Below are 13,117 nucleotides of genomic sequence, written 5' to 3'. Positions count from 1 at the left end.
AACAATGTGTAATAATTTTTGTATTGTTATTCTGTTTTTTTTTTTTCTAGACAATTGTTATGAAAATGAAAATGGATAACTAGAAGTATCAATGATCATAAAAATAACTTTTTATCTTTTTTAAGATACTGAAAGTGATTGCAAGAGGTGGCAAAGTTCTCATTCATTCGGTACAAGGAGTATCACGTTGCGCAACAATTTGTCTTGCTTTTCTGACCAAATATAAATTTAAAACGTTACGTGATGCATATATTCATTTGGCTTCGGTACGACCAAAAGTGGAACCAAATATTGGCTTTTGGCGACAGTTGATTTCATTTGAACAGGTAAATTATGCATACAAAAGAATGTTCGAAAAAAAAGAAAATGAAAAAGAAATGCCACTCAATCATTCTTTAAAAATTCTTTGAAAAATTTAAAAATTTATAAATTTACCATTATTTTTAGGATGTGAAGCAATGTATGAGTTCGGTAAAAATTGTACGAGAACAAAATAATCCATCCGTCTTGGTTCCGGATGTATATCGAAAATATATTTTACACTGCAAAAGAAAGTTACAACTTCAACATACAAATGCTGCAAGTATTACGGAAGGATTTAAACATGGTGAAACATCGCAACAACAACAACACCATCAATCTTTACTTGGCCGTAAGAATAAAAAATTTATTAGTGGACAAGCATGCGACGATAGTGTACCATTATTGACGACAGTTAGTGAAAGCGGAAAATGCATCGATGATACGATTGTTGAAGCTAGCGGAAGCACAACCGAATTATCCTCTCCGTTAACATCCAATCGAAAATCGCGTATGACTCGAAGGAAGTTATCAGTGACAAAAAAATTTCAACCAGTCCTGGAGCCTCTTATCGAATTTGTTTAAACAATCGAATTGGGTCATGTAATGATGTAAACAACGCTGCAATAAGTATTATTATTGTTTAAAGCATGAAACTCTTATAGTAATTAATTTGAAATGAAATATTCGTTGCTATGTTCATATGAGACTTAATTTAATTCATTTCAAATTTTACTCTTATTCTTCTTCCCTTTTGTTTATTATCCAGAAAAGCATTGATTGCAATCATTTTTAATTTCATATGAGAGATAAGACCAAAATTAATTTATGTATTTGTTTATTTATATTTCTGATTAAAGCATATTTCTTTTATTCGTTAAAACTAAACTTTTGTAGCTTTTCGTGTCAAAAATCTCATTTTAAAAGGAAAAGACTATGTATTTATTTGTTTTTTTGAAACAGTGTATTACACAGGAAAAAAAAAGCATTCCTTCAACCTTAGTAAATATAATGAACTCTCGTCTCTATGATAATAGCACAATGATAACACATAATAGTTGTCTCGTCTCTATGATAATAGCACAGTGATAATAGATGATAGTTATCTCGTTTCTATGATAACAGCACAATAATAAGAGGTAATAATTAGTTTACTTTCATGCTATGAAAATTTTCATCTATTACGAGGTAACAATTATCTTTTTCCCGAAGAAAAATGTTCTGAAAAAATTCTGTTTTATATATCATATCGTTATCTCGTTTTATAAAATTCACTTTTTTCTTTCTAAATTTCTTTTTCCCATTTGTTCGTTTGTTTATTTATTTATTTATTTATTTACTTATTTATTTATTTATTTATTTGTCGTTATCTCACATCATTTGCATATAAATTTTACGTATTTATTCATCTTTTTCGCTAAATTTTGTAATTACTGTTATGAATATTTTTCATATTATATTTCTTAAAATCTCATCAATAATCGAGTTGTAAAAATCAGAATTGCTAATTTCTTTTTCCAATTTTTAAACAGAATATTAACAAACATAATTTTGTAGTAGTGTAAATTTCAATGAAAGTAGGAAGTTTTGTTTTTCCTTTCTTCTATTTGAGCTTTGATTTTATTTATTCAACAAACTGAAATTTCTGATGCTCATATTTCACATAAAACAAAGCTATCATTATTTACGATAAGACTATGAGATAATACAATCAATTATTTAAGATTTAATATTTCATAAATTTATTTTAAGATTATTAGTTCTCATGATATTTTTGTAGAAATGAAAATAAAATATTAGCATAAATCTAATTTTGCACACATTCATTTGCTACTACTTTATTTGTTTGTTATTATTTTGAGCATTGACCACTCTTAACCTTTCTAAATTCCATAAATTAGCAAATTTATTGCAGCTTTTATTTCTCTACCTGTTCAATATTTAAGGAACTATTAGCACAATTATTTCCTATCAATTCTGTTTTATAATTTATTAATTAAAATATTCGATAAAAGATGTAACATTTGATTTCCTAAAATTTGGCTTCTTTTTTTTTTTCAACGTCATAAATCGTAAAATATCGCTTAAAGGAAAATAATAACAGTAATAATGATTGCTATCACTATAATGAATTATCATTGTAATATTTATTGTACATTTACTGTTAAGTCACTTTTTCCCTCTTTTTTTTGTCTCCATAGATGACACTAATTAAAATTTTCATCTTAAATACGGAATTGCAGAAATATATTTATGTACAATATATATATTATATATTTGTAAAATATGATTTTTTGTTTACAAACAAAAATTATTAACATGGAAAGAATATTGAAGAATTGCAAAAAAAAAGTGATTTTCAGTACGCAGCATACGGTAATTTAATGTTACTTTCATAAATAAGCGCAATGATTGTGTTAGTGAAATAATATCAAAGAAATGGTAATTAATCATGATATGGATGATAATTACGATTAGCTCTATTAATTATTATGTTTTAACCTATTATTTATTGTCTCAAACGTATATTACAAGTTCATTTAACATTATCATCATAAGATTGTTGTAAATTATTATTTAATCCCATCTTTAGTACTTGATAAAATTCAAATAATTCTTAATTAGATTAAGTAATTTTTAATTTTTGAAATGAATTTATTCTTACAGCAAATGGGTATATTTCAATTAGTTAAATTGAAGTTTTACATCAAGAAATATAAGTTTCACCCATTATTTATCCATTACAATTCTACCTATTATTTACCCATTACATTTCTACCTATTACTTACCCGCCATTATTATTCTACCCGTTATGCTTTTTTGAAAGACCGGGAATATTTAAAACCTATGGGTAAAATATCCTTATATTCTACATTTTTTTTTCTTGCAGTTATTTATACTTTTGATTCGATTATAAATGTAAGTCGCAAAAAGGAATATTTAATAAGATGCGAACATATTTTAAATCATTTTTTCCAGTCTCTCTCTCTCTCTCTTTAAATCATTTTTTCCAGTCTCTCTCTCTCCCTATTTTAAAATTATATTTTATGATTTGAAAAAAGAAATAAATTTATTAAATGGAGTAGTTGAAAAGGTATCATACTTCTTGCTCAAGATATTTGCAAAAAGATTTTAAAGAAAAAGAAGGGAAAGAAAGTAGAACCGTTAGGAAATATTTTTAAGATTAAATAAATTATTAAAAATGAATATTTATATTAAAAAATAAATATTAAAAATATTACTTTTGCAATTCTATCATTTAACAAAATTTAACATTAAAATTGTTGATATATTATCACCATTAATGATAAATGATAAATGTTTTATCAGCATACAGATGATGCTAAAAGAAACAAAAAAAAGTATTTTTTTTTTCTTTTTAAATATTACAATACATAGTGAACAGAAAATATATGAAAAAAATGAATGAAGATAACGATTTTAAAATGTTATTGATGTTGTGATAAAATATCATAAAATATCATTTATCATTCATTAATGATAATATCATATCACCAATTTCATGATAATTTTCGACGATTATTTGAAACAGAAAAACAAAAAGCAAACGCTACAAATATGGATATATCTTTTTTAGTCTATGCAATGGATTTTTAGGCCCATTTTTCATTCCTAAAGTTCATCAGTGATAGTGAAGTTCTTAGATTGGTAATCTTACAGAGCTAAACAAACTCTCGGGAAGTTATCAAGCCCATCCTGCCTATGGACATAGTTTATTTGACCTTTTAATTGAAAGATGAGACACCCTATTGGAGTGATAACCCATTGCCATCATAACTTGCAACTTCATTTTGGCATACAAGCTTTTCTTGCGCGACAGAAGGCGACATTTTCGGTATATATATTACAAAGTTAACAATGGTTACACACTTACAAATATTATAAAATTTAAATTTGTATCAAAAATTTTCCACTTTAGTTATATTTACAACCAGAGATGATACTGTTAACAATTTATCAATCATTATGATTCATTACTTCTGGAATATTTTCTAATCTTTTTCCCGCAGTCCTAATTGTCTGTCTGTCACCAACATGTCATCAAATCTATTTACAATAAAATATGACTTAATAGTTAAAGATTATTTGTTATAACTTATTAAATAATTTCATTCATTGCCGATACTATACAAAGTATTTCCTCGTAATATTTAACACTTATCATGACTTACTACCATAGTAATTACTAATTAAATTGTAAGGTAAATTTCTTTCAAGATCTTGAAAATATGAATAATAGTTAAATTTCATACTATATCATCTTATATCATGTTGTTTCGTACGGTAAATCCATATTTTACTCCGGCTAATTACTAGATGGTTCACTACGATACTTCCGTTACCGGAGAGGGTATACTGTATTGTATTGTAAAATTGCAAACCGTTAAAAATGATACAAAAATGATATATTGGAAAAACTCTGTTGGAAAAATTAAGCAAACAATAGAAGGAAAAGGAATCCGGAAAAATTAAACCTCTAATTTGATTTCCTGAAAGAAAAATTAATCCGGTAATGTTAATCATTGAAAGGAACCAATTTCTTATATTGCATTTTTGGAATGGAAGAATCCGGGGAAAAAATTGCCTATTTGAGGAATCGAACTTTTTATTAAATTTTTTGAAAAAGTCAAACGTAAGAAAGCTGACCATTGAAAGGGTAAAACTTTTCGTAGAAATTTTTCGGAAGAAGGGAGTCCGGAAAAGCTAGTCTTTCGAAGCATTTCCGGAAATTTCCATCGTCTCTTTCTTGTTCACTGTTTGGGATTATTCTTTTCATACGTGAATTGGTTTGATGGATTGATCATAGTTTCCACGTCGTTAAAGCGGAAAAGGAATTGTGGTGCTACGGTAATTTTCCGGTAGTTTTTCTGTGGTACACGGTTCTTTGGTTAGCTAATGCATGTTAAAGTTCAAGAACTTAATAAAGGAATACATTTAAGACTTACAGGTGATGACAATTTTGAAAAAATTCGAGTCAAGTTCGGCACGAGTTAAAGGTAAATTTCTGTGCGAACTTTTTTCACGTACAGGTATAGAAAGGTGTGGAAAGTATTGGATTTATATGCTAGAAAAAAAATGAATAAAATTGCCATTCACATTTGTATTAAAAAGAAATGAATGAATTATGATTGAATTATGAATGAATTATGATTATGATTAGACATATTCTATTTCAGATATTTTCATTATTGAAACTTTAGAGTAAGAGTAAAAGTTAACAAAGTAACACCTTTCATTTTCCTTTTCTTATTATTGCTAGACATTTCATTTTCTTAGTACATATATATATATACTTTTTTAATGTTAATTGTCAAATTTAAATTTAACATATTTCTCTCCTCCCTCTTTTCGTTTCCATAACTTTTGTTTGCAGTTTTGAAATCTTACTAATAATTTTAAATTATATATTTGTGATTAATTCATCTAGGGATTTCATTCCATCCGACTCGGCCATGGGTTTTGGCATCATTGCATAGTGGTGTCATTCAATTGTGGGATTATCGAATGTGTGTTATGTTGGATAAATTTGACGAACATGACGGTCCAGTACGTGGTATCGCATTCCATAGTCAACAGCCAATTTTTGTATCTGGTGGTGATGATTACAAAATTAAGGTAGGTTTTCTGGTGGTGATGGATTTCTTTTTTTTAATAAGTTTCGAGGAGCAAAAGTGGTTAGGTTTAATTTTTTTTGGTGAAGATTCTAGACATATATAATTATGTTTAATTTGTATTTCTTTTGCAATATTTCCACTGAAATGTCATTAAAAATTAGTTGCAATGGAATTGTTCTTATTTATTATATATGAGTTTATTTGGTGATGGAAGGTTTTTTTTTTAATTTGATAATTAAATTTTAGGTTTGGAATTATAAACAACGCCGCTGCATATTCACTTTACTCGGTCATCTTGATTACATCCGTACCACGTTTTTCCACAGTAACTACCCATGGATTATTAGTGCATCGGATGACCAAACAGTACGGATTTGGAATTGGCAAAGTCGTCATAGTATTGCTATTTTGACTGGTAATATTTCTATGACTATTCCGGTCACAGTTTAGAACAGTAAAAATAGAAAAAACTATTAAATTTAGCAAATACTGTGATTTATACTTGTATTGAAATTCACACTTTACCAGGTCATAACCATTATGTGATGTGTGCACAATTTCATCCGACTGAGGATTTGGTGGTATCGGCTTCTCTAGACCAAACCGTCCGAATTTGGGATATATCTGGGCTTCGGAAGAAGAATGTTTCACCAGGAAGTGGTAGCGATATATCACGTGTACGTTCAGTTAGTGGCGTAGCTAGTGCCGATTTATTTGGACAACCCGATGTCGTTGTCAAGCATGTTTTAGAAGGGCATGATAGAGGTATGTAGAAACAGTTCTATATAGCTTCAACCTCATCATTTTTTATCATCGTTATGTAAAGATCCCTTTTAAAGTGAAACAATTAGTGGGAAATCATCTGGCTCATCTGACTAATGTTGTGATTGAGCTGCTTATCACTGGATTGATAAGTTCTTTAATTTTTCCTATCTATATGTACTAATATTCATAAGTACTAATAGAGATCGCATAGTCCGAAGTGGAGAAGGTGCTTATTTCTTTTAATTCTAGCCATTTTAATTTAAAAAGGAAACAGTTTAGGAGTTAATTGGGTTTCATTCCATCCGACGATGCCACTTTTGGTTTCCGGTGCAGACGACCGGCAAGTAAAATTATGGCGTTATAACGAAAGCAAAGCTTGGGAGGTAGCTTATTCATATATATATTAAATGTACGTTAAATATTGGTATTGAGCGGATCTGTTTCTTAGACTTGTAAAGTTTGTCAAAGTCGAGGAAATTTTAGCCTTACATCGTCTTGCATATGTCTTTATAGGTGGACTCATGCCGTGGACATTATAACAACGTATCGTCAGTACTGTTTCATGCAAAGGCTGAATTGATACTGAGTAACTCCGAAGACAAAAGTATTCGTATTTGGGATATGCAAAAACGCACGTGCTTGCACACGTTTAGGTAAACTTCCAAAAAATGAATTTCAGAGCAGTTTTGATTTATACCAGCTTCAGCTTGTACAATTTTTTATATGCTCAAGAATAATATTTCTAAACCGGCAGATTGATCCAATTTGGAATCTAATTATGAAACTTTCTGAAAAGGATCGATTCTCGAAACAGACTGAGAGTGTAGTTGATTTTTAATAGTGTAATTTACAGACACGATAATGATCGCTTTTGGGTTTTGGCTGCTCATCCAACACTGAATATGTTTGCAGCAGGTCATGATAGTGGAATGATGGTATTTAAAATTGAACGTGAACGTCCAGCGTACTGCGTACACGAAAATTTGGTGTTTTATGTAAAGGATCGTCAGTTGAGACGACTAGATTTAACTAATAAGTTGGTTTTCAAAAAAGAAAAAATTACTGGTGTGTGGGAAGTATCATATGTATGAGACATGTATTTCACTTGGCAAATATGGAAACGATAATGTGGAAATATGTTTAAGGATTTGCAGAAGAGACATATTTCGCGAATATTTATACAAGAGAGGAATATTTCTTTGAATTTAAGATTTAAAATCTTAACAGTTCGAAATTTTGGAAACTATGAGTATGCTGGAAAATTTTCAGCAAAGATGTATCATTAGTCCAACTTCGTGGTAGCAAGCTTATGCAACCGTATTATTCATTGCATTACAACCCGGCTGAAAATTCATTCCTTTTGATTACACGTACACCTATGCTTGAATACTGTACATACGATATGTATAAGGTAAGTGTTAATATTGACTTTATTTTACTTACCTCCGTTATGTAATTACTGTTTTCGTATTAAATCTTTGATATAATTATTATTATCATTGCATACATTGATTCAGCACCATTACACGCAACAGTCTCACTTTTTGTATGCACATTTTTTTTTTGTTTTAATACCAACTTATCTCTTTATTTTACTGACATGAACAGTTAAAAAAATAAATTATATCATAAATTTGAATTGGAGGTATCGAAAGACTCATCTGATGGCAGTGGTGAGGCTCCGGAAGGGAAGCGTTCTCCGGGTGTGGCTGCGATCTGGGTGGCACGCAATCGTTTTGCTGTCCTGGACAAAAATCAGCAAGTTTGTCTAAACGAACAATAAATTTAAGCCGTATATTGGGATCAAAAGCTGTTTGCTTTGTATATTCATCATTTTTTAGGATCAATTATATTATTTTAGATTACGATTCGGGATTTGTCAAATCGCGAAAATCGAAAGATTGAACAAAGCATCTCGATTGATGATATTTTCTATGCTGGAACTGGACTTTTGCTTCTGAAAAATAGCGAAGGTATTCAGCTATTTGATATCCAACAAAAGCGCACCCTGGCTTCAGCAAAAGTTCCTAAGGTTAGTTAACAGTCATTCTGGAAGTGAGATTAGAACTATACAAAACTACATAATTCAGAAAGGGAATATTCAAATTTGCGAAACTGAGTCTTTGTATTATAATTTTAATTGCAAATTATTAATCAGATTTTATCACGGACTACAGTTTATTTTATCATAAACCCTAACATATTTATTTACCTCTAACCATGTTCTTACTAACTAATTGGTTGAATTTACTGGTTCATTTGTTCACTTGGGGGATGCAGATTTATATTGGTTTATATATTTCAAATTACAGGTGAAATATGTGATTTGGTCCAAGAATTTGGAATATGCAGCTTTACTTAGCAAACACACTTTAACTTTGGTGTCACGCAGATTACAAGTAATTACTGATGATTTTTTTATTGCTAGATTACCTTGAAGCTTGTAAAATTTTTAAAAATTTAATGCTATTCGAAGATGTACTTCGAAATTATGAAGTCTTTTCCCTCATAATTAATTGCTTAAATCGATGCGTATTACTTAGTTCGTCAAAGTACTTTCAGATTTTATGCACTGTGCAAGAGTCAACTCGTTTAAAAAGTGGTGCTTGGGAAGAAGAAGGTGTTTTCCTCTACACTACCAGCAACCATATCAAATATGCGTTAGCAGTAGGTGATCATGGCATAATTAGAACATTGGATGTACCGGTATATGTACTTGCGGTTCGTGGTGAAAACTTGTATTGCTTGAATCGGTAGGTTTTTTTGCAAATTTCGAAAAGAAAGAAGTTTGTTTATGATTCGGCATTTTTTTTTTTTTTGATTTGAATTTTTTCTAAAAATTGTTTTCGTTGGCAGAGCAGATTTGTTTGAAAGAAGAAATTAGTTGATGAAAGAAAAAATTAAATTGTGCCTAGGATGACGTTTATTTTATAAGATTCATTGGAAACAGAACAGAAGATGAGAGAGATAAAGTACGCAATATTTTAGAAACATATTTGTGTAGGACTTTTCAGAGACTTTACATTTTCAGCGAAACAGCTCCAGTTGAAGTACCTATTGACCCAACGGAATACCGCTTCAAATTAGCGCTAATAAATCGTCGTTACGATGAGGTTATTGGAATTCGATGAAATTTGAGTTTAAAGAAAAGTACCAAGAATGAACAAGAATAGGAAAAAGTTGCTTGTTTCGGAATCTAATGGTATTGTTGAGAAATGTGGCATATATCCAAATTTATAGTAACATTGACAGACTCGAGCTTTCCACTGAACATTTCAGGTACTTAATATGGTTCGCTCAGCAAATCTGGTTGGTCAGTCAATTATTGCATACTTGCAAAAGAAAGGTTATCCGGAGGTTGCCTTGCATTTTGTGAAAGACGAGAAAACTCGATTTGGTTTAGCGCTCGAATGCGGTAACCTTGAAGTGCGCTTTTGAAATGCAATGTCTTTCAGCAGAAATTTTCAGAAAATATGTGGGAAAAGGAAAGATTAGAAAAAAGTGCAACTGCTTTCTGAGCTATAGGAGATTGAAAAAGGAATTAAATTAAAAAAGACAGGAGTAAAGACAGAAAAAGTCAAAAAAAAAATGATTGCTGGCGATAATGGTTCTCTAATTTAGATTGCTTTTGAATCAGCTAAGGTGCTCGATGACAAAGCAATTTGGCAGGCGCTTGGTGAGGCTGCCTTAATGCAGGGTAATCATCAGGTAACTGGTAGCTTCAACAAATTTATCTTTTTCTAAATTCGAAAACATTGGTCTGGAAGAATTTATCAGGAATTCTTAATATTTTCTGTAATTTTTAATGCGAAGGTAAACAAACATACATAGGCTGAAAATCATGCAGCTGCTTTGGAAATCTCAGAATTCGTAAAGAAACTGGTTGTTCTTATTATGCCGGTTTTTTTGTAGATTGTCGAAATGGCATATCAACGCACGAAAGATTTCGAGAAGCTTTCATTTCTGTACCTGATCACCGGAAATATGGAGAAGCTGCAAAAAATGATGAAAATTGCTCAAATTCGTAAAGTATGGATCATTTAAAAAAATATATATGTAGGAAGTGAACCGATTATGGAAAATGAACAAATTTAATTAAGTTGACAGGAATCAGAATTTTCACTTTTGGTCACTTAAACATTTGGAGTCCTGAAGTTCCGTAGGAGTGCACGCTTTATATAACTGGCACAGTAACTATTTTTCTTTAACTTTTCACATGACTTATAAGAATCATTTTAATATCGTAGTTTTATTTGTTTTTCTCCTGTAATTGATCCTTTAAAGTCTGAACAGATTTTCGCAGGTCAAGTCAACCGTAACAAGGATATGTTTTGCATAAGTCTCGAACAGAGATTGCAAAATCTGGTCGAACTAACATCTCAAATTTCAATTACTGCTCTTCTCTATCCTCATATTTAATTTAAAATGTTTTTTAAGGATGTAAATGGACATTATCAGACCGCACTTCTTCTTGGTGATGTTAGCGAGCGTATTAAAAGTACTCATTATTTTTGTCTTTGGTAAAAAATACACGAAATATTTGAAAATTCTATAAAGTTTTCAAAAGTGAAAATTATTGTTATTATTTTTGTTCGAATTTTAAAGATTAATTTTAGTTCTGAAAGATGTTGGTCAGATTTCTTTGGCATATTTGACTGCGGCAACCCATGGATTCAACGAGGAAGCCAAGCAGTTGAAAGAGGAGTTATTAGCAAGAGGACAAAATTTGCCACCAGTTGATCCGAATGCTCGCTTACTGGTCCCACCACCACCAATTAAGCAGGTTTATATTCGGTTTTTGTTTTTAAATTTTCTAATAATTTAAGTGTTCCAGTAGTTTTTTAAACCTTCCAAAAATTCCATGTTTTATTTGACTCATTTATTGAAAATTTCCCTTGTTTCTGTGTCATTTTTCTCCTTTAAAACTTGACCTTCAACTTTATATGTTTCATTTGTAATATAATTCCTGTTTGAGATGGAAGATAACTGGCCATTACTGACAATGTCACGTGGTCCATTTGATGCACATTTTATCACGGGAAATCAAGAAAATGCTGGTAATAAAGCATCTCGAGCAGCTGCTGCATTTGTACACACCAACGATGACGTTGATGTGGTAAAAAAAATATTTGTTAAATTCTAATTTGATTTTTAGCTTCACCGAAGGAGTAATTTTTTGAAATAGATATGAAGTTTTACAAATTTCGTAATTATGTTTGTTGACTTGGAAGTTTATAATAAGCACTTAAGTTCTTTATTCGATTGCAGCACATTTTGTTCGAAAAATACAAATTTGCTTGATGTTTGGGAGTTAACTGATTTTTCAGGCTGGTGATGCTTGGGGTACCGATGATTTAATGTTAGATGAGGAGGGTAATCCGGATATCGATGAAGATGAAATGCACAGCGCTGCAAGTGAGAATGAAGATAAAGAAGGTGGCTGGGATGTAAGTGTTGATTTTTTTTTTCCTTCATTTACATTCATTTGCTACTTTTTTTTCCTTCATTTACATTCAAATTAAGACTAGAAGAGACATGTAATTGTCAAAGTAAGTTATAATTCTTACTTATAAGTACGGAATTTTTCAGTTTTTATAATTTCAAGGAAATCCTCATTATTCCATGTGCATGCAAACATATCTGACATAGATGGAACGGATAACCTGTAATAATAGGGATAACTTGAGGTTGAGCTGCTCGTCAGTAAGGCTGACATCATCGATGTCGCCCGAGCATTTTTAATGATGTGTTCAAAGCTGACTGTATTTCGTATTACTGCAATTTTAGGTAGATGATGATTTAGCTCTCCCAACCGATGTTGACGTAAAATCTGGAGATGACAGTTTTTATACGGCACCATCATGTGGACAGCCACCATCAGTTTATTGGCCGAACAATTCGAGGTGATGACGATAAATTGATTTTTTCTCTGAAATTCTTTAAAGTTCGAATAGGCTAAAATAGTGTGTCAAGTGATAAAAGAGTAATAATATCTGCTATTCGCACCTCTCTAAAGATATTCTCACCATTGAATGTCTCGTTTTCTTTAACCCAATGACGTCTTTCATTTTCTGATAGTTTACCAATAGGTTTATTATATTTATTGGCAGTTACAGTGGAATAGATATTCACTAATTACATGTGTTTCAGACTGGTTGCAGATCACGTTGCTTCAGGTGCTTTTGATAGTGCTGCACGTTTATTACGTGATCAACTTGGTATTACTCGCATTGAACCGTTCAAGCAACTTTTCTTGACAATTTATGCAAGGCTAGTTAACAATATGATGGTCTTGTCTGCTGAAATATCGTTGATATCTGCAATCTATATATATATATATATATATATATATATATATATATATATATATATATATATATATATATATATATATATATATATATATATATATTAT

At 30.5% G+C, this 13,117-nt stretch overlaps 2 protein-coding genes across 2 annotated transcripts in view; both read left to right on the top strand.

Annotated features, from left to right (window-relative positions):
* Positions 1–1,107, top strand: part of LOAG_18637 (hypothetical protein) — a 2,990-nt gene extending 1,883 nt beyond the window's left edge. The window contains exons 3-4 of the mRNA XM_020451301.1: positions 126–326; positions 448–1,107. Of these exons, the coding sequence (XP_020304924.1) occupies positions 126–326; positions 448–885 (639 nt within the window). The 3' untranslated portion in view covers positions 886–1,107. The remainder of the gene's footprint in view (positions 1–125; positions 327–447) is intronic.
* A 4,155-nt stretch (positions 1,108–5,262) lies between these two features.
* The window catches only part of LOAG_18636 (proxenin), an 11,229-nt gene continuing 3,374 nt past the window's right edge, over positions 5,263–13,117 (top strand). Inside the window, exons 1-22 of the mRNA XM_020451300.1 lie at positions 5,263–5,319; positions 5,751–5,938; positions 6,184–6,352; positions 6,466–6,702; positions 6,982–7,085; positions 7,216–7,355; positions 7,556–7,738; positions 7,972–8,113; positions 8,348–8,464; positions 8,564–8,734; positions 9,015–9,101; positions 9,265–9,455; positions 9,734–9,815; positions 9,982–10,128; positions 10,324–10,410; positions 10,615–10,731; positions 11,140–11,200; positions 11,319–11,485; positions 11,678–11,818; positions 12,030–12,149; positions 12,490–12,605; positions 12,853–12,972. Of these exons, the coding sequence (XP_020304923.1) occupies positions 5,274–5,319; positions 5,751–5,938; positions 6,184–6,352; positions 6,466–6,702; positions 6,982–7,085; positions 7,216–7,355; positions 7,556–7,738; positions 7,972–8,113; positions 8,348–8,464; positions 8,564–8,734; positions 9,015–9,101; positions 9,265–9,455; positions 9,734–9,815; positions 9,982–10,128; positions 10,324–10,410; positions 10,615–10,731; positions 11,140–11,200; positions 11,319–11,485; positions 11,678–11,818; positions 12,030–12,149; positions 12,490–12,605; positions 12,853–12,972 (2,933 nt within the window). The 5' untranslated portion in view covers positions 5,263–5,273. The remainder of the gene's footprint in view (positions 5,320–5,750; positions 5,939–6,183; positions 6,353–6,465; positions 6,703–6,981; positions 7,086–7,215; positions 7,356–7,555; positions 7,739–7,971; positions 8,114–8,347; positions 8,465–8,563; positions 8,735–9,014; positions 9,102–9,264; positions 9,456–9,733; positions 9,816–9,981; positions 10,129–10,323; positions 10,411–10,614; positions 10,732–11,139; positions 11,201–11,318; positions 11,486–11,677; positions 11,819–12,029; positions 12,150–12,489; positions 12,606–12,852; positions 12,973–13,117) is intronic.

The sequence above is a fragment of the Loa loa genome (assembly GCF_000183805.2).
Source record: "Loa loa unplaced genomic scaffold supercont3.415, whole genome shotgun sequence".
NCBI lineage: Eukaryota > Metazoa > Nematoda > Chromadorea > Rhabditida > Onchocercidae > Loa > Loa loa.
Note: the sequence above shows the minus strand (reverse complement) of the source record. Positions and strands in the feature narration are given on the sequence as shown.